This window comes from Papaver somniferum, unplaced genomic scaffold (genome assembly GCF_003573695.1).
Source record: "Papaver somniferum cultivar HN1 unplaced genomic scaffold, ASM357369v1 unplaced-scaffold_137, whole genome shotgun sequence".
NCBI lineage: Eukaryota > Viridiplantae > Streptophyta > Magnoliopsida > Ranunculales > Papaveraceae > Papaver > Papaver somniferum.
In genome coordinates, this window is record NW_020622934.1 from 17878478 (window position 1) to 17902341 (window position 23864).

General features: G+C 35.6%; 2 protein-coding genes across 2 annotated transcripts; one reads left to right on the forward strand and one right to left on the reverse strand.

Moving 5' to 3' along the window:
* Positions 1-2535: 2535 nt before the first annotated feature.
* LOC113334995 (nuclear poly(A) polymerase 3-like) lies at positions 2536-6570 on the forward strand. The gene is made up of 10 exons (XM_026581218.1): positions 2536-2873; positions 2982-3059; positions 3712-3819; positions 4015-4077; positions 4229-4390; positions 4512-4625; positions 4918-4980; positions 5109-5402; positions 5546-5710; positions 5848-6570. Exons 1-10 carry the CDS (start codon positions 2724-2726, stop codon positions 6235-6237), a joined length of 1587 nt encoding a protein of 528 aa, XP_026437003.1. The 5' UTR covers positions 2536-2723; the 3' UTR covers positions 6238-6570.
* Positions 6571-8759: 2189 nt separating this feature from the next.
* On the reverse strand, positions 8760-11129 carry LOC113334502 (probable glycerol-3-phosphate acyltransferase 3). The gene is made up of 2 exons (XM_026580735.1): positions 10241-11129; positions 8760-9961 (listed from the first exon to the last, which is right to left on the reverse strand). The coding sequence occupies exons 1-2, from the start codon at positions 11003-11005 to the stop codon at positions 8984-8986; spliced, it is 1743 nt and encodes a 580-aa protein (XP_026436520.1). The 5' UTR covers positions 11006-11129; the 3' UTR covers positions 8760-8983.
* Between the last annotated feature and the right edge of the window lie 12735 nt (positions 11130-23864).

A 23864-nucleotide genomic window follows, 5' to 3' on the forward strand; every position in this document is an offset into this window, starting at 1 on the left:
TCTTAGTAAAAGTATTAATTTATCAATTAATAAGTTATTAGTATCTCGAAACATACTAAATTTAACCAAATGTGTCGAACATTTTCCTATAGTAAAGAAAATATCTAGAGGACTTATTTTCAATTTAATTATTTTATGACATAATATAAGATAATATATTTCATATTATATGTATACATTTTGATGTCAAGAAGAACAACACAATAAAATTACTCCGAAACTTCTCAAAGGACGAAAAAAAATTAGAGACAAGGTCCAATATTGAACATTTAAAATTTCTTTCTAACAAATGCTCCATAAGATAATGGTATTACAGTGATTATTAATTTACACTCTCTCCTTTTCAAAATAATAGGCTGGTGTCATGTGTAAAACAGAGGGAGTATATTAGTTGGGACCTTTTGGTGACTTAAATTTTCTATCATCTTATACATTTAAAGTGGTTGTTAATTTAGCACACTGTCCCGAGTCGGACTAATAAAAATTAGGATTAATTTAGCGAAGTTCAACTGTAGTCAAAAGTTTACAATCAGATATTTTTTATTTTTCACAAATTTCGGAGTTTTTTTTTATATTGTACATACTCATGCTTTTTGTTTTTAATATGGAATATGATTTTATTAATTAAGAGAAGTTACGAAGATTCTTCCTTATGGATACACTAAGTTATCCAAGCAGAGAGCTAGTTTGTCCATTCATTTGGAACAACACTATCTATACCATGTTTAACAGGTTTATGAGCAACATGATTAACCCCTCTAAGCACATGAGTGCATTTCCAATAAGAAAAAGAATTTAAATTCATAATCAAGTTTCTTGTCGTCCAAATATTATTGCATCTACCATTCACATAACTAATAACATTCTGGCAATCCTTCTCCATGTGCACATTTTGTATCCTTTCTGTCTGTCCCATAATGCTGCTTCCAGTAAGGTTTTTGTTTTTGCTTGCTCAGGGTCTATTGTTTTAGTCCTGCACATCTAACTCCACCTGTAATACTTGCAAATTTTTTATTGATTAGTCCAATTCCAACTATATGATTTAGTTCATTATAAGCAACATCACAATTTATTTTTATAAAAGGACTGTCAGGCTTCTTTCAAGACTTTGGATATTAATTGACTATTGTTAATTAGGATCAACAGTTATATTTCTAATACAAGTAGCCCGATTCCAATATGCAAAATCAGATTTAATTATATTAGTTACTTGGTGAAGATTTTCTTTCTAGATGGGGGCTGTCTAGAAGAAAATGTTCAACTGTTCTTTAGAAATCTAACTTTCATATTCTTCGTACAATCATGGAAACTGTTATGGAAGCTTCATCTAGACGTGACCGTGAGAGGTAAAATCTTTATTTTGAAGTGAGCCGATGATAACCTTTAGGGTTTTAAGTATACATAAACCCAATTATCCCATATTGTGATGTTTTAGTGGAGTCTTATATCCATATCATTAAGAACTGTTCTTTCTCTCTAGAGGTTTGGTTCGCGGGGTGTAAACTCAAACATTTTTATTATAGTTCATATGGGGGTGTAAACTCAAACATTTCTACTACATGACAAAATATTTCATGACTGTTAATAGTGTACCCGATTACTGGGGAGTGAGTCGATTTCATAAAAGACAAATTAGAAAATATTTTGTCTTATATATGGATTTCAGGTACTCTATTAGTAATGTTGAGATATTTCTTTGAAAACATAATATATATTCATGAGATGCAACAACAAATACGCAGATACTGCCGACGAGTCTTTAAAACAAAATGCTTATCGGTCTTCCAAAATAAAAGGTCTAATGTTTACCATGTCACTTACAGTTTATAAAGTTTATTTTTCATTTCAATTTTTTTTCATAGGTTGAGTTTGATATCAGAGAAAGGAAATAATTATAGTTGATACCAGGAAAAACTTCTTCTCTCTCCTCTCTCTCTCACCCCTTTTTCTTCTCCAACAAAAACACCTCTAGCAACTCTTTCTCTACTCAAATTTAATCTGTTTTGGACTAGATCTGAGTAGGTTTCTTCATTTTTTTTTTCCTTGTTTTCCAGGTTAGTTTGTAAGTTTAGTTTAGTTGTTATCATGTTTTTTTAGTTATCTACACCATTACGATGGTTTTATCAAGGCTATTTTAATGGCAGTTTTTGGTTACTAGTTTGGGTTTTAAGATCAATAGGGATGTTCTCCAGCGACGAATTTTTTTTCTTTTGTACTGGACTCATAATTCCTTGTGAATAAATTTATAACCTAATTCAAAAAAAAAAAAAAGAAAAAAAGAAAAGAAAACGTGGCTAATTCCATGACATGAACTCCTATGTCCTATCCAACACAGCCTAACAAATTCAGGCAGCTAAATACCGGAACTGTCATTAAGCATCAAAGATGTGGCCATGTTGGTCAAGTGCATTGGCTTAGCTAGCAGCACTTGTGGTAAAACATAGGTCAGTGGGTCACATCATCATGGCCTCATACTTGATGTATGGTACAACACGTAGCGCGTGACTTGGTATAATAACTTCAAATAGTATCTTTTTTCCTCAAGTCCCCATAAACTATAGACATTATTTTCATCTCCAAAATTTCAAACCAAAGAAAGAAATAAAATCTTCATCAAAATTTCCAGTCAATTTTTGTTACCTTAATCCAAACCCTAAATCTCAATAAAACCCCAAATCACCATTTCTTGAATCTCTAATCTATTGGAGTTATTTCCCTGGTGTATGGCATATGTTAATCACATCAATAGACACAACCAAGAACAACCAACTTGTGTGATAAACCCTAATTTTCACTTAGTCAGAGCTTTAATTCCCATAAACCCTAGTTTCTCGTTACGTATGGAAGAAGAAAGAACGAAATCACTCGTTCAGGTATACTGAAAATGAAAAGTAGTTTCAGTTTATAATTTTCTTAATTGTATTTCTGATGTCTTGGTAGTTGGTAAAAATTTGATTTTGAGTTTCTTGGGGGTTTTGTAGTTTATGTTAGGAGAAGGGCTTGTACCATCTGAAGAAGAAGAATTGAAGAGGAAAGATGTAATCTTGAAGCTCAAACAGGTCTGATTCTGGAAACATTTATTTAATTGTTCTGATTTTTGTGCAAGGATTTGGGGATAATTTGATGAGTAAATTAGTTTCTGTAGTTGGTAATGCGATTAGGGTTTAACAAAATCAGTAGTTCGTGTCTAGAAGGAAGTGTAAGGTAAGTGCAAGAAAAGCATGATATAGGCAGAATGAGATGTGGATACTGCAAAGGATTTTTGTTAATGGTGCTTGTCAGATACGGCTTAGACCGCTTGTTAGATAGCGTCATGTGAAGAGTAGAGATGAAAATTAAGAAATTTGAAAGGGCTTAGATAGTAAATATTTGACAAATCTCTTACACCACTAGATGAATGAAATCTAAATGCTATGATGACGTAGCAAATAAAGAAATCCTAATGGATCGTGGATTATTTGTAGAGAAAATATGGCTGGATTGTAGTTTTTTCTTTTAAAATTATGCTCAGCTAAAAGAGCCGAGTAGATAAAGGAGGTAGTTATTTGCCACGTCTTCGTAACTACGAGCCTTTAAATTTATTTTATCCAGTGGAGTAAAAGATATGACCCAGACAGTAATTAGGAAGACTTGCCTTTAGAACTTATTTTGTAGATTACTTTGATGGGCTTTGTGTAATATCTGACATTTTGTATGGTTATCGTCTTGTAGATAGTAATGGAATGGATACAAAGGGTTGCTTGGCAACGTGGTTATTCAAGAGAACAAATTCAGAACACTTCCGCCACAATATTGACCTATGGTTCTTATGGACTTGGTGTAAGTATTTCAAATTTGAGTTTTAATTTGGATTGGCATTCTTGAATATATTTGTTTCCCTTTGAAATGGTGCTTATGATTATTTTTGGAATATAGCTTAATGCTGCGTCTCTGTTCATTTAAATGATGTCGCCACTTGCTCACTTAACAGCACCTTTACATTTTCAAACTAATTGTCTTTAAAACTTCTTTTAGGTTCATGGCTCTGATTCAGATATTGATGCTTTATGTATTGGCCCCTGCTTTGCCAGCATGGATGTAAGTTCCTTTTGCTTGTTATTTCAGTCATGCTGGATATGCAATGGGTGTGGCTTATTTCAAGCTAACACCTGAACTTAATCAAGATTTCAAGAGTAGTCCACTTTATTGATTCTTACCCTTTGATATGTTTTCTCTTAATGTTCTGTAGGAGGATTTCTTTATTGTTCTGCGCCAGATGCTTGAAACCAGGCCAGAGGTATCAGACCTTCTCTGCGTGAAGGATTCAAAAATTCCTTTAATGCGATTTAAATATGATGGGATCTCAGTCGATCTTCCATACACACAGCTTAAAGTCATGTCAGTGCCTGATGTAAGTGTTTGGATTGCGTTTACAATTTGAAAATGCTGCATGTGATATAATCGGTGCTTCATTCATCTATTTGAATTTCCCTTGTTGATTCCTGACATCTATGTTGTGTGGAATCCTGCAGAATGTGGATATTCTCAATCCATTCATCTTAGCAAACATTGATGAAATTAGCTGGAAATGCTTGTCTGGAGTACGTGCGAACATGCAAATTCTTCAACTTGTTCCAAACTTAGAGGTAGGTCACAGTTTTCTGCATTTTACAGATGTTCCAAACTTAGAGGTAGGTCACAGTTTCCTGCATTTTACAGAAATGGTTTTCATAGAATTTGGTGTTTCTTAAACCATATCTTCCAATCGCCTACGTATACGGGGTATGTTGCTCACTCTGGGGATTGGTCTGGCTTCCCCAGTCATGAGGGGTTGCGATGTCAATCTTTACTCCAGATCCTTAGGCTGATGTTCTGGACGTAGTTGTGCAGTTTTTACTTCGTCTATTTCTAATGCTCCATTTGTTTGATCAATTCCAGAAGTTCCAGTTAGTGTTGCGGTGCCTTAAATTATGGGCGAGAAGGCGAGGAGTATATTGCAACGTATGAGAAGCTTTCATTCCTTTAAAGTTTAACTTTTATTTTGATCTGTTCATACCTGTTTTTTGTTATTGGTGTTCCAAATGCCTTCTTGAATACATCTCAATGGATTTTTACATTTATGTTTGCAGTTGGTTGGATTTTTTGGAGGAATCCACCTGGCTGTTCTCACAGCTTTTATATGTTGTCGGTTTCCTAATGCCAGTGGTACTGCACTTATCTTAAAGTTCTTTGAGACTTTTGCATATTGGCCGTGGCCTACCCCAGTGATGCTACAAGATATTATACCACCAATGAATACAGAACATTCTTTAATGCCCATTCAATTTCCAAGTGGGACACTTGAATTTTGCCGTTCCAATTTCACAAAAAGTACTTTCCAGAAAATCAGGATCGAATTTCTGCGTGGGCATACAATGACAAGGGTATATATCTTTCCCTGGTTTTGATTTTGTTTTTTGCGTCTCTACTTGGTCATTATATTTTTCTATCATTGTTCCATTCTTAAGATTTCAGTTGTTGAGTTCGCATAACAGACACCTAATTGGCTATTCTTGGTTGATTATAGGAAATTATGAGACCTGATTTTGAGTGGAGCAGTCTGTTTGAACCTTTCCCCTACACAAAGAAACACAAACGATTTGTGCGTATTTTTGTTGCCGCCACAAATCAGAATCAGTTAGGAGACTGGGTTGGTTGGATTAAATCACGCTTTCGCAGCCTTCTTCTAAAGGTGAGTTCTGTTGTCTTTTGGAGATGGAGAGCTTCGTGATGTTCTGTTGAGTTTGTCTTTCTTTTTTATACATATCTTTTCATACTACCATATGTTTTAGTTAGAAGTCCGAACTCTGAATCCCATGTTCGTTGCAGCTTGAGGAGGTGCAAGGACATTGTGATCCTAATCCAACTGAATATATCGATGTCGGTGAAGCATCACCAAATGTTGTATTCTACTGGGGTTTGCAGCCTGGTCGAAGTAACTTCACCGATATTCAATCAGTTGAGAAGTACTTCAGGAACTACATCAGTAATGGGTATCGAGGCTATATGGGTAGGTTAGATATTTCAATCGTGGAGTCTTCTCAACTTCCAAAGGATGCACAATCTGAGTATGTAACAGGGAGGGAATCAAATGGTTATTGGGCCTATCCCGCTTACATTCAACCAAGAGCTCCCGTTTTCTCTCACTATTTGCCACACTATTTTGTGGGTTATGCCGCGGCAAATTCAGCTGTGGACTATCCAAGCGCCGGATTTTGACTGTGTTATACAATTCTTTTTCTCAGTCTCTGAGTTACTTAATTGAAGTTGTCAAGGAGATCCTCTGAGGGACACATTTACAAAGTTAAAGAAAGTGGGTGTGTATTGGAAAAAAATTTACACGAAACTAGTACTTGTAAATTTTCAGATTACACTTTAGGGTAGTCTTAACAACTGCATCTTAATTATTCAACCATTTGATTTTCATATCTGTTTGTAAACAATTTTAATAACACTCGTCCAACCCATCTTTCTTCCATGTAAATTTGATCAAATGTATCTGTGATTTGAGTAAATATTAGTTTGGAAATGAGTCTTTATCTTTTATCTAACGAGTTCATAGACTCTTGTAAGTGAATTTTGGTCGTGTTGAAGTAACTGTGAACAGAAACTTCTTACTTAATTTTGCTTCTATCTAATTATCATGTTGAACTTGAACAGTTCACACTTTTGAATTTCGTTGGGCTTTTGACTTTTCTACATTCCTCGGTCTCATCTTCATCTTAGCAAATTGAAGACAATTTATAATTTTGTTACGGCACTTTCTAATTTTTCATCTTAGCAAATTGAAGACAATTTATAATTCTGTTACATCCTGGCTATTTTTACATTTTTGTCCATTTAAACCGTATCAAAATCTAAATGTTCTTTTCACCCAGGAATTATTGATTTTGGTCTTTTTAACTAATTTTGTGAACTTGTAATCAAGGGGTTCGTTTAAGCTCCACATTTAATGGATTGTAACTAGAAATAATTGCTTGACTGCATAAGAGAAGTTACAATGGAGATAAATAACAAAATTTTCAGGTTGGTAGGAACATTAATCCCTCTACTGATTAGGTTCAATCTTTGTTGCTGTACTGCCCAACAAACTTTAACAAAGGTGAAAACTGATTTTTGTTTGCACCCTATAGTTCCAAATTATCTTAGGACGGAAGCAAGAAACGACTTCAATAAGAACTCTATAGACCGTTGACAGAAAAACTAGTGGTGCCTTTAGATTTACATCTCACATAAGTAGATATCACAGAGAGGAAGTCTGGATTGTTGCTCATTACAATTCAACAAACAATGAGTATAACCGGCCAGGAGATCTCTATCCCGATGTGGGAACGTCTAAGTTCAAGTTCTAGCTTTTTTTTTTCTTTTCCCGATATCATAATAGCAATGCAGCCAGTCTACACAATGTGGGAGAAGAATTATGATGAATTGTTGGTTACTCGGGCAGGCTTACCTAGCTTTGTCTGTTCATTTTTAAAGAGTTTTCAGCAACTCTTTCCATCTAGTTACTTACTCATGGGTTATACAGTTTTACAACACTTAACCTTTAAGTAGCAAAGCTGAAAACTCAGTGTGTACACTGCGATTTACAGCTGTTTTATCTAATTGATCAAAGTCTGTATATGCACCTTCGTTTGGTTATTTATTTGCATTGATTGTGCAATTTATGTTGTGCTACAACATTCTTTTAGATTATTATCTGCATGTATCAATTGCACCACACCACATATATGTGGTACAAAGAGCTCTGGCTAAAATGGTAGGGGCTGATACTTTCTTCTTTAGATGACATGTGTCTACCCCAATTAAGTAAAAACGTTTTCCATCAATGTCTTATCCTATACTGGAAAACCATTGTAGATGGTGAAGTCACATTTCACACTAGTAGATATTACAAACTAATAGAGAGATGCCAGACTCACCGTGGAGGAATCCCAAGGAGATCCAATCTGAAATTCTGAATTGGGCAACCCCTTTATTATTGGAATAGGCAATGCCAATGGGCAAAATACGAGCACAACTGCTTCTTTCAGTCGGCATTTTTCGCAGAAAACATCTCTCGGTTAGGTTAGCCACTTTTGATTATTTTTTTCCGAAGCATAGCCATTTTTGGATTAACATAGGACTAGTTCATATATATAGTCATAAGTAAAGAAGAATATCTTCTGCACCTAGTGTTAAATAATCACAAACTTGGTTAAAAAGACCAAAATCAACAGTTCCTGGGTGAAATGGACAGTTAGATTTTGATACTGTTTAAATGGACAAAAATGTAAAAATAGGCAGGATGTAACCAGTTTCATCATGCCCATTTTCAAATATTTTTTCTTATTTTTAATTTACACAGGATGTATCAAATTTCATCCTTGTTATTTTTTAAATTTAAGCTAGGATGAATCCAGTTTCATCCTTGTTATTTATTTTTTTTTGCCATTTCACCCAAACTATTTTTTACTCGTCCATTTGAACCGTGATTTAAAAATATTTGGACAAATGACCCATTTTCCGTTAAATAATTAAGTGAAAATAGATTATCTTCAACAAAAAATTAACAATAAAAATCAGAAACCACAGCAAAGAAAATAAAGAAGATTCAACAAAAAATTCTGTTCAGCTCAAATGTTTAATTGATTAAATTACAAAGTAAATGTGGATGCAATAAATAGAGCCTTTCAGTCCATGCGGAGCAATAAACATGTGAAAATCTATAAAAAAAGGAAAAGAAAAGGAAAAAATAATAATAGCCAAAAAAAATAAAATAATATTACATATATGTTGAGAGTTGAATCTCTGTATATTATCCATCAACAAGGGAGAGAACACATCATAGTCAGTGAGTGTAAAACTGAAAACCCTAGAATGGGAAACAAATCTCACGGTTCAAAATGATGGTGTAATGTTGATTGTTTGTATATATACTGAATATTAACATCACCACCGTCCAAAATCCAATCTTGACCCTAAGTCATCGATTTTTGACTATTCCTTCATTCCCTGCCAATATCAAGTACTTATCTTTTCTTGTAAGTTTAGTACATTCAAACCCTAATGCTTTACCAAGTTCCTCCTGAATGTGGTTAGCTATTTTAAATCTTGATACTTCATGATCAGCGTTTTCATTCTGGCACGTCGACAATGATAACGGTGATGCTGCACCGGCAACTGCGTCGAGTAACCGGACAGTGTAAGACGGAGATGGGTTCATCAAGAAGAAAAGTGGGTCTAAGCATTTAAGACCACCAGCAGTAGTACCATAGAACATACTAACATGAGCATTCATAGCAACAGGTACGATTTTATCACTCATTTCAGCAAATAAAGGACTGAACCTAAGGAGGTATGGCTCTCTGCATGTAGTACCTTCAGGACAAACAATGAGATCACCTTGACTTAATAACTTCTCCATCATATTTGCATCTTTAACCCTGTCTCTCGTCAATCTCACGGTCTTGATGGGTGCCAAAATTTCAGATACTCTACTTAAGCTGTAGGTAACAGCAGTTATGGGTGTACATAATGCTGCTGATAAGTAAAGTGGGTCTAGTAAAGTTCTATGGTTACACACATAAAGAACACCTTTTTTCTTCTTCTCTAGACCATTTTGAAGGGTGTTTTGGTCATTTTGCTCGTTCTGCTGGTTTTGATTGTTGGTGGTGGTTGAAGATGGCATTGAATTTGATGAGTTGGGTCTTGATAAGTTAAGTCTCAAACCGAGAAGGGCTAAAATAGGACCAGCAACCCTGTAGGGTAATGTAACACCAATGATGCCTCTGATTATAGCAAGGCAGAAACCCAATGGCAACCACATGAATACAGCTAAGGAATTAAGTGGGGTAGGTTTGAGAACCAATCTACCATCATGGAATATAAGAGGCTTTGGGTATTTGTTCCTTGGTAGATATTGCCAGCTTCTCTTGTCTGCTTCACTTACATAGTAGATCTCCTGATTCAAACCAACAGTTTTACAGGTAAGAACATTTAAAATGGGAGAGAAAATTAACACCTAACATCTAGCAGTTTTAGTACCTCACTTAAAGAGTAAAAACTAACTTTAGACAATCTAGAGAGTGAATTGTAAATGATATACCCCAAATCCAGTGGCATGCATGGCATACTAACAATGACATATCATGGGAACCACATGTTCAAAAATAAGTTTTTAGATTTTGAAATTGAAAAGAAAGAAAATGTAGAGAGCTAGAGGATTATGAATGTATTATACCTTGCAATGGGAGAACAGTTGATGATCCAGAGGCTTGTTGAAACTTCCAATGCCAATGACATCAGAAGGATTGTTGCCCATCAACCTATCTTCATGAGTACCAAAGATTTCATCAAAAACTGCACCACTGGATTTCTTCTTATCTTGCATTAAACCAAGATAATATCCATGGAAAGTTTTCAACTCTCTGCCAACAACAACATCAATCTCCAAATATTCTTTAAGAAAACTCTCAACCATTATCCTTGGGAAATCACTAACACCCACTTTTTTACCCCCTCTCATTAAAACACCAAAACCTTCGAGTCCAACATCTTCTAAGAAAAACTTTGGTAAAACAGCTCTACCAACTTTGAAGCTTTTTTCTTTGATACCAAAGAAACAGACCATGACCATAATTGACAGACTCATTTCTTCATCAACTAAGCATATGATAGGGTACATTAGTAACAAAAGAAGTGCCCTGAATATACCACTAGCTTCAAATGCTACTAACATGAAGTAAGGAAACATTACAGATGATGATGAAGATTTCAAAAGTGATCCTTCCATATCAAAGATCAAAGTTTGGTTCTTGGATATCACTTGATCAACAGATCTTTGACTAAGTGAAGGATATTTCTGTAACTTAGCTTGTGTGCTAGTAGTGTTAATACTCACCTTTCTATGAAGATGTGATGATTTAGTAGGGTTTCTTAACTTTCTTAGAAGTATTCTTGAAAAGAATACCAAAAGTGATTTGAAAGGCAAAGCTTTACCAGCCATTTTGTATCTTCTTCTTCTTGTGTTTTTACTACTCGAAGTAGCAGGCAGCTGTTGTTGTAGTAGTAGTTGTAGTGAGTAGCTCTTCTTCTTAATATCTTTTGAAAGTACACTTCTGAAATGTGTTTGTTTGTTTGGATTGATTTGAAAAGTTAGAGAAAGGATCAAGGGTTTTTTATAGAAGTAGGGACAAACAAAATGCCTATATAAATTGATAAATTTACGAAGACGCCACTATGCAGTATGTGTTGCACACTTTACTTGGAAATTGCCTTTACTTGTCCATCTCAATAAATGTCCTGTGGCATTTACTACTTGTACTATTGTTCTTTTATTCTACTCCTTTTAACTTGATGATGAATGGAAAATATGAACATGTCCTAGTTTTGGCATAAGAAAATCTTTCACTAGCTAAGGATTTTAGTGGTCCTAGTGGATGGACCTTCTTCTTCTTCCCCAATTCCCTTATTCGGAGGGAAATCTATATTTCTGTCTTCCTATTTTCCCCTTTTGTTTGCTTTGGAGCCGTATTTCAAAATTTTGTCACAATGGTGTGGCGCCACTGGCACCTAATTATCCACATCTACTGATAGGGGGAGTAAAATTGAAAAATAGCTCTTGATTGGGTGCTACGTGGCAAATCAGTGTGGGCCCACTTGACCAGTAAGATGAGGTTTTCATTATCCATACATTTATGGAGGGGAGTTTGATTGTGGTGGATACTTGTTGACAACAAACGCGTGTAAGGTTGACTTTCAAGATAATTGGGCTACTACACGAGTTTGTGTTATAGTGACTCGACACTCTACAATCAATACGGTACACGTTTTGTTCAACTCGTTTACATAGTAACATGGTTTTTTAAAGCGTACGCTGCACGTTTCGGAGCGTATGCTTCGCTTCAAATTTCAGCATTTTCCTCCAAAGCGGTCATGTGAAGCGTATCTTTCATGAAGTGTACGTTTCATGTTTCAGAACATTTGCTTGGTTTTAAATTTCATCATTTTGCTCCGAAACGGTCATGTGAAGCGCATCTTTTATGGAGCTTTAAAAAATTTGCCTAATTTTTAAAGTTTTTAAAAGAAAAGTATGAATGTTTTAAGGAGGAATTGAATGCCCCACCTCCCACTCGTCTGGAGTAGGTTGAACTGGTGTACACACGCTTTGTTTTTAATAAAAATTACTTATATAAAATTTATATAGATATTATCTTCCTAATAAATTAATAATTACTAATTATAACTAATTTATTTATAAGAAAACATCCGCTTCAAACAACAACCATGCAGCGACGCTTCACGCTTCGACATACGCATCGCTTCCTAAAAAAGAAAAACGCTTGACGCTTTCAATACCTTGCTCAGGAAGTCAATATTGGTTTAGTTTGAACTAGCTCTAGTTTCACATGGAGACTCGGTTTTTTTTGCAACTAGACAAGATGCAGTACCATCAGCAGTTCAATTCGTCATTAAGTGGACTCAAGAAAAAATGAAGCATGAAATCACTCTCAAACATGTAGTTTTCTCATTGTAATATTATGCACTGATTTAATCCCTGTGATGTTAAATGTAAACTTTATATAGTGTTTTCCATGCTTTTAAAACATGTTCAGAGGATATTTAATTCTGATCCTTTTACACGGTGTAAATGATATTCACTTATTGGCTTTGTGGAAAAGACTTTACCGTAGTATAGTGCTTACCCAACTTATAATACACACTGTCTTTTAAAGTCTTTTTGTAGCCATGCCCTAGGAAATTCAAAAAGTACTAACAAACGGTGGCAGAACCAAGTTAGCATATAAATGTGCAATTATGGGTAGATCGATCCGGATAATTTTAATCTCTTTCATTGATTTTATGCGTGAAGTATCTGAACCTTTAGCTAAACTGTGTCGCAGAGTAAAAATAATAATATCCACTTTATCCTGTTGATTCACATATTCTGAATGTTGCAATACTCTGCGCACAAGAAAACTCGGTCAGTCATTTTGTATAGATAAGGTAGTGTGGAGTGGTTCATGTTGTGCGACAGTGGTGGTGATGCATGAACACTATTCTCGATTCATTCCTCCAATCAATCAGTTTGGGGCTTTGCGTGTTGGCTACTTGGCTTTTGACTTTTGAAAAAAAAGAAAGGTTCGGTGTCATTTAATGCCTTACATACCTCTTCTCTCTCCCCCGCCCAAATTTAAAGCCTTTCATGAATTCTAAACCGTTTGAAATTCTGACTTCACAGTGTGTATCATGAGAGTGGCATTTGAGTATTTAATGAATGAATATTAGGGTATTTAAGGGTCATTTTAAATGCCAGTCAGAGAAAAGTTGGATGAAATGAAAAGGGGCCAGAATGAACAATACTAGTTGTGCAAGAGGCTGGCTGGGGATGATGAAAGACCAATTAGGGTTGGCTGTGATGGTTGCAATGGAGGGTGACTTTTGGCCGCGTTGCATTAACTCCCATCTCAACTGTATTTGCTGCGCTTTTCCCTTTACAATACGTAGTTTGGTGCGTCATATTTTTCTTAGTTTTTGATCAAAAAAGGGGTCTTGTTGCATTGTTTCTTTTGTGGGGATCTCACCAATTTTAGCTTTCAAATGAAGCTTCAACTTGCACCCAACATGCATATTATTGACCGGGATTTCGTACCAAGTGGCTGGTTTGGCTACAAAAAAATCTTGTTTCCCAAAGCCTCAACAAACTAAAAGGAAAAAAATTGTGTTAAGTAACATACAAACGGCTATGGCAGTCTTTTCAAATATGCCCCAAGCTATCAATGCCCTTAAAACTGATTTTGGATAGTTCGTCTTTGGAGTTTGGTCTGCCTCATTTCGGAAATCAACTTGCAAGTTGCAATAGGAATGATATCATTTATGGAAACTAAATTCAATTGATAATTACTATATTCTAGTTCAAAATTTTAACTTCGGTTTTAACTGAACTAGCAATATATAGTTATTCATTTGTTACCGATTTATGATATTAAACGCTATCTGCATGGTATCATTGTAGCATAGATTCAATTAACTTCGTGGTACAACAAATAAAATTTTGATAAGTGTTGTATTTTTTTTTTTTTTTTATCGATAGAGGTTATCAAATTCTATTGAAGTTCCGATGCTCTTTGACCATATAATTGGGTAAGATGACCCCTACAACAGCCATGTTTACATTTTGCGACTGATGACCTTCACTACTGACACATAACAGTAAAATCTTTTTCTTCTCGAAAGATTGTTTAATTGTTAAGAAATTAAGCTGTAGTAGATAGAACTTTCCAACTCGTCATCATCATTAGGGTGTGGGTATACGATCGGTATCAATACCAAATGAGTAACACCATCCAACTAATTTGTATTTCCAAAGAACTTAAGAACTTAAAACTGTTTTAACATAATTTGTTTGCTAATAAGGAACATCATCCAACTAATTGTAGTTGGTTAGTGTAATGGTGACATAAATTGATAGGTTTACCTGCCAACCATAAAACAGAAGATTTCTCTTTTCTCGATCGACACCTAATTGTCTTAATAATGATACCGTAATTTCAACCCTAGCATAATTAGCTTAAAATGAACTTTGACAAATCCAATCCTAATCGAAACTTTCAAATTGCAGCAACTGTGACCACTACTGATTAATTGCAGGTATCAAGTGTATCAACAATGAAGCATTGTGTTGCCTGCCAAGCTTGAAAAACCAGGAAAGGATATGCCCCATTATTCTAAGGTATATACAGTTTCACACTGATACAGTCCTGTAATCTTAATTGCATGATCATGGTCATCCACTCATCAAGCTTATTGGCAGTTATTGTTAGACTTAAATGCGTTAAAGACCATTGTGTATGTTTTGAAACTTTGCTAGTCAACTAGCTGTATTATTCTTTATGGCTTTATTCTCCTTTTCTATACATATATGAACCATTTTAAATTATGCATGAAGAAACAATGAACATGCATTGGAACCCTAGACTTCATACAGTATGGGTCTGCTAGTTTTTTAAAGTCCAAACCCTACCAAGTTTAAGTTGTATTAAGTGTTACGAATCCAAAATGCCAAAAAAATGGCATGTTACGAATTACTAACATTGCACTGGCACAAAGAGAGAAAAATAAAGTTTTATATGTGGAACTCTTTATCAACAAAAAATTTATCTATCGAGTCAAAATATATATAGCATGGGAAGTTTAAGGAACCATTTCTTAGAAGTATGGCCGTGAGGGCATATCATTATTTTAGCTTTCCTTTTACTTCCTTTTGGTGGGTTCACGGATATGGCTTTGTACTTTCGGTTGATTTGAAACATCGGCAGTTAGCTATGTCCTATGTAGTTGCACATACTTAACCCATGCACATATGATTCGTTCATGTCGATTTTGTACGAACCGAAAATTCCAAAATGAATGGAAATTAAACTGCAATTGGAATGTATTGATTAGCTTCCGGATAGGTATTTAGTTGCACATAAGCAACCCATGCACACAAAACCGCCCATATCATCTTCATACGAATACTCGAATGCAGTCGATATTGTATTGATGAGCAACGTGCATGCAACAACTAGAGACACTCACGGATGGGTTTTGTTCTTTAAATTTCAGCAGCAATGTAACTAGACACACAGCAATGTCAACTTTGTGCGAATGAAAAGAAGTATGTGTTATCGTTATCTAGAGATATGATAGCCAAATTAAGAATATGATTTCATTAAGTTGTTTTTATTTTTCAAGACGTCCATGCTTGTATGATTAGGTTGATTAAGTTGCTTATCCGATTACTAAATGTGTTCACAAGGATAAAAGTGTACCATGTACCGTTGTTGTACGTGACTGACCTTTTTTATTTATTGCGAGAGTTATGTTTTATCTTTATGCACCCATTAAGCCAAGTTACGAACTTATTATGACTCTCTGGTACTAATTTAAAACCCTGATAAGTGAATCGAAATTGACAATCATCTGTCCCCATTGATAAAGATGGATTAAAGGGAGAGATATAAAGACCAAGCACCCGTTACACTTAATTTTGAAGCGCGTTACAACATGGTACACTCTCTTACGAGATTCATGTTCAGGTTTTAACCCGTTACTAGTACCCGTGCTGCACACCGGGCATATTTTTCTTTATAACTTGGTGAGCGCGGGGCTAGCCCCGCCCTATGGCGATATATTTTTGATTTTGTGAGGCCCCGTAGCAATGTTATGGTGTGCGCGGGGCTTCGCCCCGCCACGTGATAATGTATTTTTGATTTGGTGAGTACGGGGTTTCGCCCCTCCCATAGCGATGTATTTTTGGTTTAGTGTGGCGAGGCAAATACATTAAATAGGTGGCAAATATGTGCAGATTTTATTTATTTTTTTCCTTTTAAATTGGTGTGCGCGGGGGCTTCGCCCCTCTCCGTGGCGATGCATTTTTGATTTGGTGGGCATGGGACTTCGCCCCGCCCCGTGAAGATGTATTTTTGATTTGGTGTGGCGGGGCAAATACATTAAATAGGTGGAGGGTATGCGCAAATTTTATTTATTTTTTCCTTTAACTTGGTGTGCGCGGGCTTCGCATTGCCCCTCGGCAATGCATTTGGTGCGTGTGGTGCTTCGCCCCTCCCAGCGGCGATGTATTTTTGATTTGGTGTGCGCGAGTCTTCTCCTAGCTCCGTGACGTTGTTTTTTTTTGATTTGGTGTAGCGGGGCAAAATATATTAAATAAGAGGAGAATATGTGCAGATTTTATTTATTTTTTCCTTTTATTTTCGCGGAAAATATATGGATTTTTTTTCCCTTTTATATATTAATTTGGATAAAAGAGTCATAATATTGCGGTTTCTCGATTTCCAAATTGAATTTGGATTTCCATACAATTTCAAACACGGATAAATTAGGTTTTCCTTTCAAGTTTGTAATTTTGACAATATATGGACTTTTTCTTTCCTTTATATATTAATTTGGAAAAAATAGTCCTAATATAATAATTACTCGATTTCGAAGTTGAATTTGGACTTCCATAAAATTCCAAACACATTAAGTTATGTTTTCCTTTTAAGTTTGTAATTTTTAAACCAATCATACGTTGCCAAGTGTCCTCACCTAAATATTGTCACTCCATGAATTCCAAATTGAATTTGGTTTCCTTTTTTTAATCTTTTCCTATTCTTTTTAAATCAATTATACGTTGCCAAGTGTCCTCACCAAAACGCTCATTTTACAAAATTCAAAAAAGATCTATTTCGATCAATAGGAAATAAGAATTTCCTCACCGTTCAACGTGAGAGCTTTATTTTTCTGGGCCTTTAAGTCTTTAGATTTGTTTCTTCCATTGATAAATTCTAAATAAAAATCGCCAGCAAAAGCCAAATCTGGAGCTATGGTTGATCCCTGAACTATGTGTCCAAAGAATATAATTAACGTTCAATGAAACGAAAGTCAAATCTGGAGCTATGGTTGCTTTCGGTTCCTAACATCACTTGCTCTAGCTCTCTCGTATCATGTTAGGCTAACTAATCTTGAAATTCGGCTTACAAAAATAGGATTGTTTCAAAATATATAACTGCAGCATGCTGGATCTTGAGTAACCCATACGATATGAGAAATCTAAATTATGCTGCCAAACAAGATATACATGCCAACTGAAATTTGGAACCAGAAAATGGGAGAATATACAGACTGGTATTGCTTCTTCATCGGCCCCGCCATTTTGAAAATTGATTTTTATTTGGTGGCCGGGGGCGAAAGAACTAGCAATATCATGAGGAACCAACAAATTGATTTTTATTTGGTGGCGGGGGCGAAAGAACTAGCTAGATCATGAGGAATCAACGTTATGGTCAACAACAGATAATCTCACTTTTTCAACCACATGGTGGGGCGGACATCGACGTGGGCCAACCAAGTTTAATTTGATGTAGGGACGACTATAGAGGATGGTGGTGGCCGTCGCAGTGGCAGTGGTAGGTCAACTGCAACAACCAATAAATAACAGATACCTCTTTCTACTATAAACAGGCCCTGTTACTCTTAGTATGGGGTTTAGATTATGGTTGACCATGAGTTCCAGCTATAGGTCCAGACCAAATGACACAAAATATATGCATGATTTGACCAGACTTAGTATGCAATAGGAGAGGCAACTAAGGAAAAGTGAATGCGCAACCCCACTCGTCTTTGTCAATCAAGCTATGGTATAGCTAGGCATTTACCCACCTTGGTCTCATCCTTCCTTTCCTTTTCTTTGCGTTGGATACCGTCTACCGCGGATAATTAATGGTGGTAGATACAATTCTTTGTGTACACTCTTTCGTTGGATGCAATACGCGTTAACCGTTTCAAGTCGTGGAAATCGACGCACACGATCGACTCCAAATTTGGATTATAATTCTAACGACGCCACGGGCGGTGTATCGCCAGTAATTTATCGCTCCTAATTTACGGCTCATAAATTACCGTTCGCAAATTCCTCTATGAAGAAGAACCATCATCTGGGGTATACTGAAAAAGTTTGGGGGTATATTGAATATGACAAAAACAAGATTGGAAATAGTGTTTCTAGAGTCCCCTATCCATCCATTTTTCATAAAAACAAATATGCCCTTAAATAATTAGTGTTTACTTAGTGTTAATTTTAATATTAGTTGCACTTCTCTTGCAGCTGCAGGAGAAGTGCAAGGCTTACAACCAACCATGTTTGTCCTTTTAAGAAGATCCAGAATATACTTGGATTGAGAAAGAAAAATACCAGTTGAACTTCTTTGTATCTCAAGACCAAGAAAATAGTGAAGAGTTCTAAGATCTTTGACAAGAAATTGTGGGTATTTAATTCATAAATAAATGCAGAGATATAAGTATCATCATTGCCAGTAACCAAAATATCATCAACATAGACAAGTGCTATAGTAAGTCTTTTATCCACTTTCTGAATAAATAATGAAGTATCTGCAAAGGAAGACACAAACCCCATAGAAAGAAGAACATTTGATAATCTTCCATACCAAGCTCTAGGAGCTTGTTTCAGTCCATTGGATTTGTGTAACTTGCACACATAAAACCAGGTGGTTGTTCCATGTAGACTGGTTCCTCTAGGTTACCATGAAGGAAAGCATTGGAGATATCAAGCTGAGAGATAGGCCAGTTAAAGTTTACAGCAAGAGATAAGATAAGTCTGATGGTAGTAGGCTTAGCTACAAGGATAAATGTCTCTGCAAAGTCAATGTCATATTGCTGATGATAGCCTTTGGAAACTAGCATGGCTTTATGTTTATCAATTGTCCCATCTGCCTTGTATTTAATTTTAAACACCCATTTACACCCCACTAAATTTTTACCTGGAACAGGTGGTACTATATGTCTCTGCAAAGTCAATGCCGTATTGCTGATGATAGCCTTTGTAAATTAGCATGGCTTTATGTTTATTAATTATCCCATCTGCCTTGTATTTAATTCTAAACACCCATTTACACCCCACTAAATTTTTACCTAGAACATGTGGTATTATAAACCAAGTACATGCCTCCATAAGAGTTCCATGTTCATTTGATAAAGCAGTTCTCCATTGAGGAATTTTAATAGCTAACAAGTTGGAACTGGTTGAGAAGAATCAGGAAGTAAAGCAACAAGAAACTTGTGTGATGTATATAGTAGAGTTTTAGGCTTAAAAATTCCATGTTTACCCCTGGTGATCATATTATGACATTAGAGACAGAGGTAGTAAGGAAAAGAAGAGGAAGAAGGAGATGAGTCTTCAGGAAAGACTGGTAAATCATAGAGAAATGGTCTTGAAGAAGGAGCAATGAGAATGGAAGCAAGAGGAGAGAAAATGGTTGTAGTGGGAGATGTAGATGGAAAGAAAGAAGTGTATGGAAAAGATTGCTCATTAAACAAGACATGTCTGGAAATGTAAATTCTCCATGTAGTGGGGTCTAGACATCTATATCCCTTTTGATTGAGACTATAACCCAAAAGTATGCAATGCTTGCTCCTTGGTTACAGCTTAGTTGTAGTGTAAGGTTTGATCCAAGGAAAGTAAGAACAACCAAAGACTTTAAGAAAATGATAGTCTGGAGATTTATGAAATAGAAATTCAAAAGGAGACACAAACTTGAGAGTTTTAGTGGGAAGTCTATTAATAGAGTATTTGGTAGTATAATTGGCTTCATCCCAACATTTAGTTGGCAGAGAGGATTGAATAAGCAAAGTTCTGACAACATTTAGAAGATGCTTATGCTTAGTTTCAGCCACACCATTTTGCTCAGGTATGTGGGGACAAGTGAATTCATGAAAAATAACTTTTGTGGCCAAAAAGGATTGAAAAAGAGAGTGTAAAAATTCACCCCCACCATCTGTTCTAAGAACTTTGACCTTACAAGAGAGTAGGTTTTCTATTTGCGTAACAAATGTAATGAACAAATTTTTAAAATTAGATTTATTAGTCATAGTGAAAATCCAACAATATTTTGAGTAGTCATCAATTATATTGGCATAGTAATAACAACCACTAACTGAAGCAGTATGGGAAGGACCCCTAAAGGTCAATGTGAAGTAACTCCAGAGGTTGAATAACACTGTTATAAGACATTTGAAAAGGTAGTTTTTGAATTCTCCCTAGCTTACAATCATTGCAGAATACAGGTTGCTTAGCAATATTATTGATATTAGAAGACTTGCAAACATGTTGGAGAGTCTGGAAAGAAGGATGGCCTAGGAGTTTATGGAGGAGATCACTTGTATAAAGGATGCTAGAGAATGATGTAGGTGATGAGGCTGTGGAGATGTGGTTGGTGAAGTGAATTGGATATAGGCCATTTTTATGAGGCCCTTGGAAAAGAATCTTCCCTGAGGTCGGATCCTTCACATAAAATCCATGAGAATCAAAGGTTAAGGCACATTTATGAAGTGAATTTGTGTACATATCACAGATTGTGATATGAATTAGGAACTACAAGAATGTCATCTACATGGAATGTATGATCACCAACTGTTTTAATAGAATTATCAGAAGAGGTAATAGTCATACCTTGTCCACTTGATGTTGCAATAACTTCAGAGCCATCATAAGGATAAGAATGAGCCAGTGAAGTACCATCATAGGTAATGTGATTATTAGCTCCAGAATCAAAAACCAGTAAGACTCATCATCATGAATTGAGGCGGCAACAAGCATGGAATTAATGTTCTTTGGTGGTGCACGGCCTTGATAAGTGAAGTTCATCCTATGAGTACATTCAAGTGCACTATGACCAGGTTGAATGCATATCTGACAAAGACGATCATCAGAGACATTTGAAGTAGCAACTGGAGGAGAATAATAGTTGGATCTATGAAAGAAATTTGAGAAACCTCTTCCTCCGCGACCTCCAAGATGATTATGACCTCGACCACCACGATAATATCCAGATGATGAAGATCTCATGGATAGAAAAGCTTTGGCTTCATTCTCAATCTTATTAGATGCAATACGCTGATTGATTACCAATTCCTCACTAATAAGTAGATTATGCAACTCAGTATTGCTGACTGGTGGATCACGAATCGAAGTTTCAAATGCCGCATAATCATTGGATAAATCTAATAGAATGATAACAACCATTTCTGTATCGGAAATTGGAGATCCGGCGGTAGCTAATTCATCTTCAATCTTTTTGAGATTGGCAAGTAAAGTAGAGAGTGATTTTGTACCTTGTTTAATTGTTTGAAGACGAGTTCGAAGTTGAATCGCATGAGTAGTAGATACTTTGGAGAAGCGGCGTTCAATGTTGTTCCATAACTCATGAGATGTAGAATCTCCGACGACATATCCGATGACTGAATCATATATAGTTGATTGAATACAGAGAAGAATTGTAGAATCGTTCCCATTCAGTGTATTGAGGATTGATAATATTGCGATTTTCATTGACTCTGGATATAAATTTGACAGGACAAGGAAAAGATCCATTAAGATACTTTTGAACTTGAAATTTTCGAAACAAAGGTATGATCAAAGCTTTCCAGACAAGATAATTATCATCCTTGAGTTTGAGTGGAATGATATTAGAGATTGTATTTAAAGGTAGAGACGCAATCCTTGAAGGTTCCATGAAATCAAAGTAGAAAAAGACCAAGAAAATAATAAAGAGATTGATGAAGAAACATAACAAAGATTCAAATTGAAGTAAAATAGAAAGCAATAAGCTGAAGAACAACTCACATTGATGTCAAACAAATCTGTAAAACCGAAAATCATAAAACAAAGATCGGAACAGAGCGATGAAGAACAACAGGAAGCAGGATCAAAAGAAAATAAAAGAGAAGATCTATTCACCAGAATGATACCATAGTAACATTACAAAACATCTCTTCATTAACAAAACAAATCTGAGTTTCTTACATTCTCTGAGTTGCAGAGAAGAGAGAGAGAGAAGATAAAAACTAAGAGAACTGAAATTCAAATTAAAGTTACAACTTGACAACAAGCAGAGACAACTATTTAAAGTTTACAGCACGAGTGTTTCACATGAACTGGATGTACTATGAAGCACCCTGAGTTAGTTACTCAGTACCACCATCTTTTGAATTGTCAGGCTTTGCACACTCTTGTGTAGAGTCCTCTGGTGTGATACTAGATATGCCATTATATAGTTAGTGTTAGTGTTAATTTAGGATAATAATTTTCTTTTTAAGAGATTGAATGAGTTACTATAGAAGAAGAAGTAGAGTGGAGGAAAAAACCCTTTTTTTCCCTGAGATCTTTGTGATTGTTGATAAATGTGGAAGACGATGTTTAATATCCATTTGCAGGTTGAATTTATTAAAAGATTGAATTTTTATAGGAATTCGGTTGTCTAGTGTTGGGTTCGTCTTACAATTATCAGCTGAACCTACTTATAATGAACAGTTCGGGTATTAGTTGTTAGCCGAACCAAACTGGAAGATGAACAGTTCGGATCATTCGAAACACAATACTTGTTATCCGAACTTCTGTTTTTTATATTTTGCGCCAACTTACAAGTTAGAAGTTCGGATAATCAATGTGCTTTCTTAATCAGCCGAACATGTTTCTGTATTTTTGGTAGGTGCATAATTTACATGTTTATAGTGTCAATTCAATTATTTCTTTAGCTATTATTCTTGCATATTAGTTTTTATTAAGTTTGTTTCTATTGTGCATCCTTTGTTAGGATGAATCGACCAAAAGAAAGTGAAGTCTACTAATGGAGAATACCAAGGTCCATATTAAACTAATTCAAATCAAGGAGATCTTATCATAATATTCAAGATAATGAAAATACGAAAACAACGCAAAAAGAATGAGGCCGTTCCGACATCGGACAAAGAAGTTATCGCAAAAAAACCCTAAAAACTTGATTATACAGAGATAAGTTTGGGTGGTAACTCATTATCACGAGTTAGCCGTACCTGGAGCCTACAAATCAATATTTTCGAATTGTTTACAGAGATAAGTTCGTCTTGGAAGTAATTTAATCGAGTCACCGGAACCTGACAACCACCTGGGGTAAATTTCACTTGTCAGATTCGGCAGGGAAAGGTTGGCAAGGTATTAGCCGAACCTGACAATGTTCTGGGACATGTTTGGATGCAAATTTTACATCCATCTCAAGGAAATATGGATTTGGAGGGATCCTAAAGCCTAAATTTGTGAGCTCTATATAATAAAATACCTAAGAAGAGGTTTTTCAGTCTTCATCATCTCTTTACACCACATTATATCATTGACATCCAAAGCCCTAAAACGACATGCATCAATTTTGAGAAGAAAAATCAAGTTAGAGGTTCACGATCACCACCACCATCATCATCATCATCATCATCATATCCTCCTCTCCCTCCATCACCATCTTCATCATCACCTCCTACTACACCCTTATATTCAT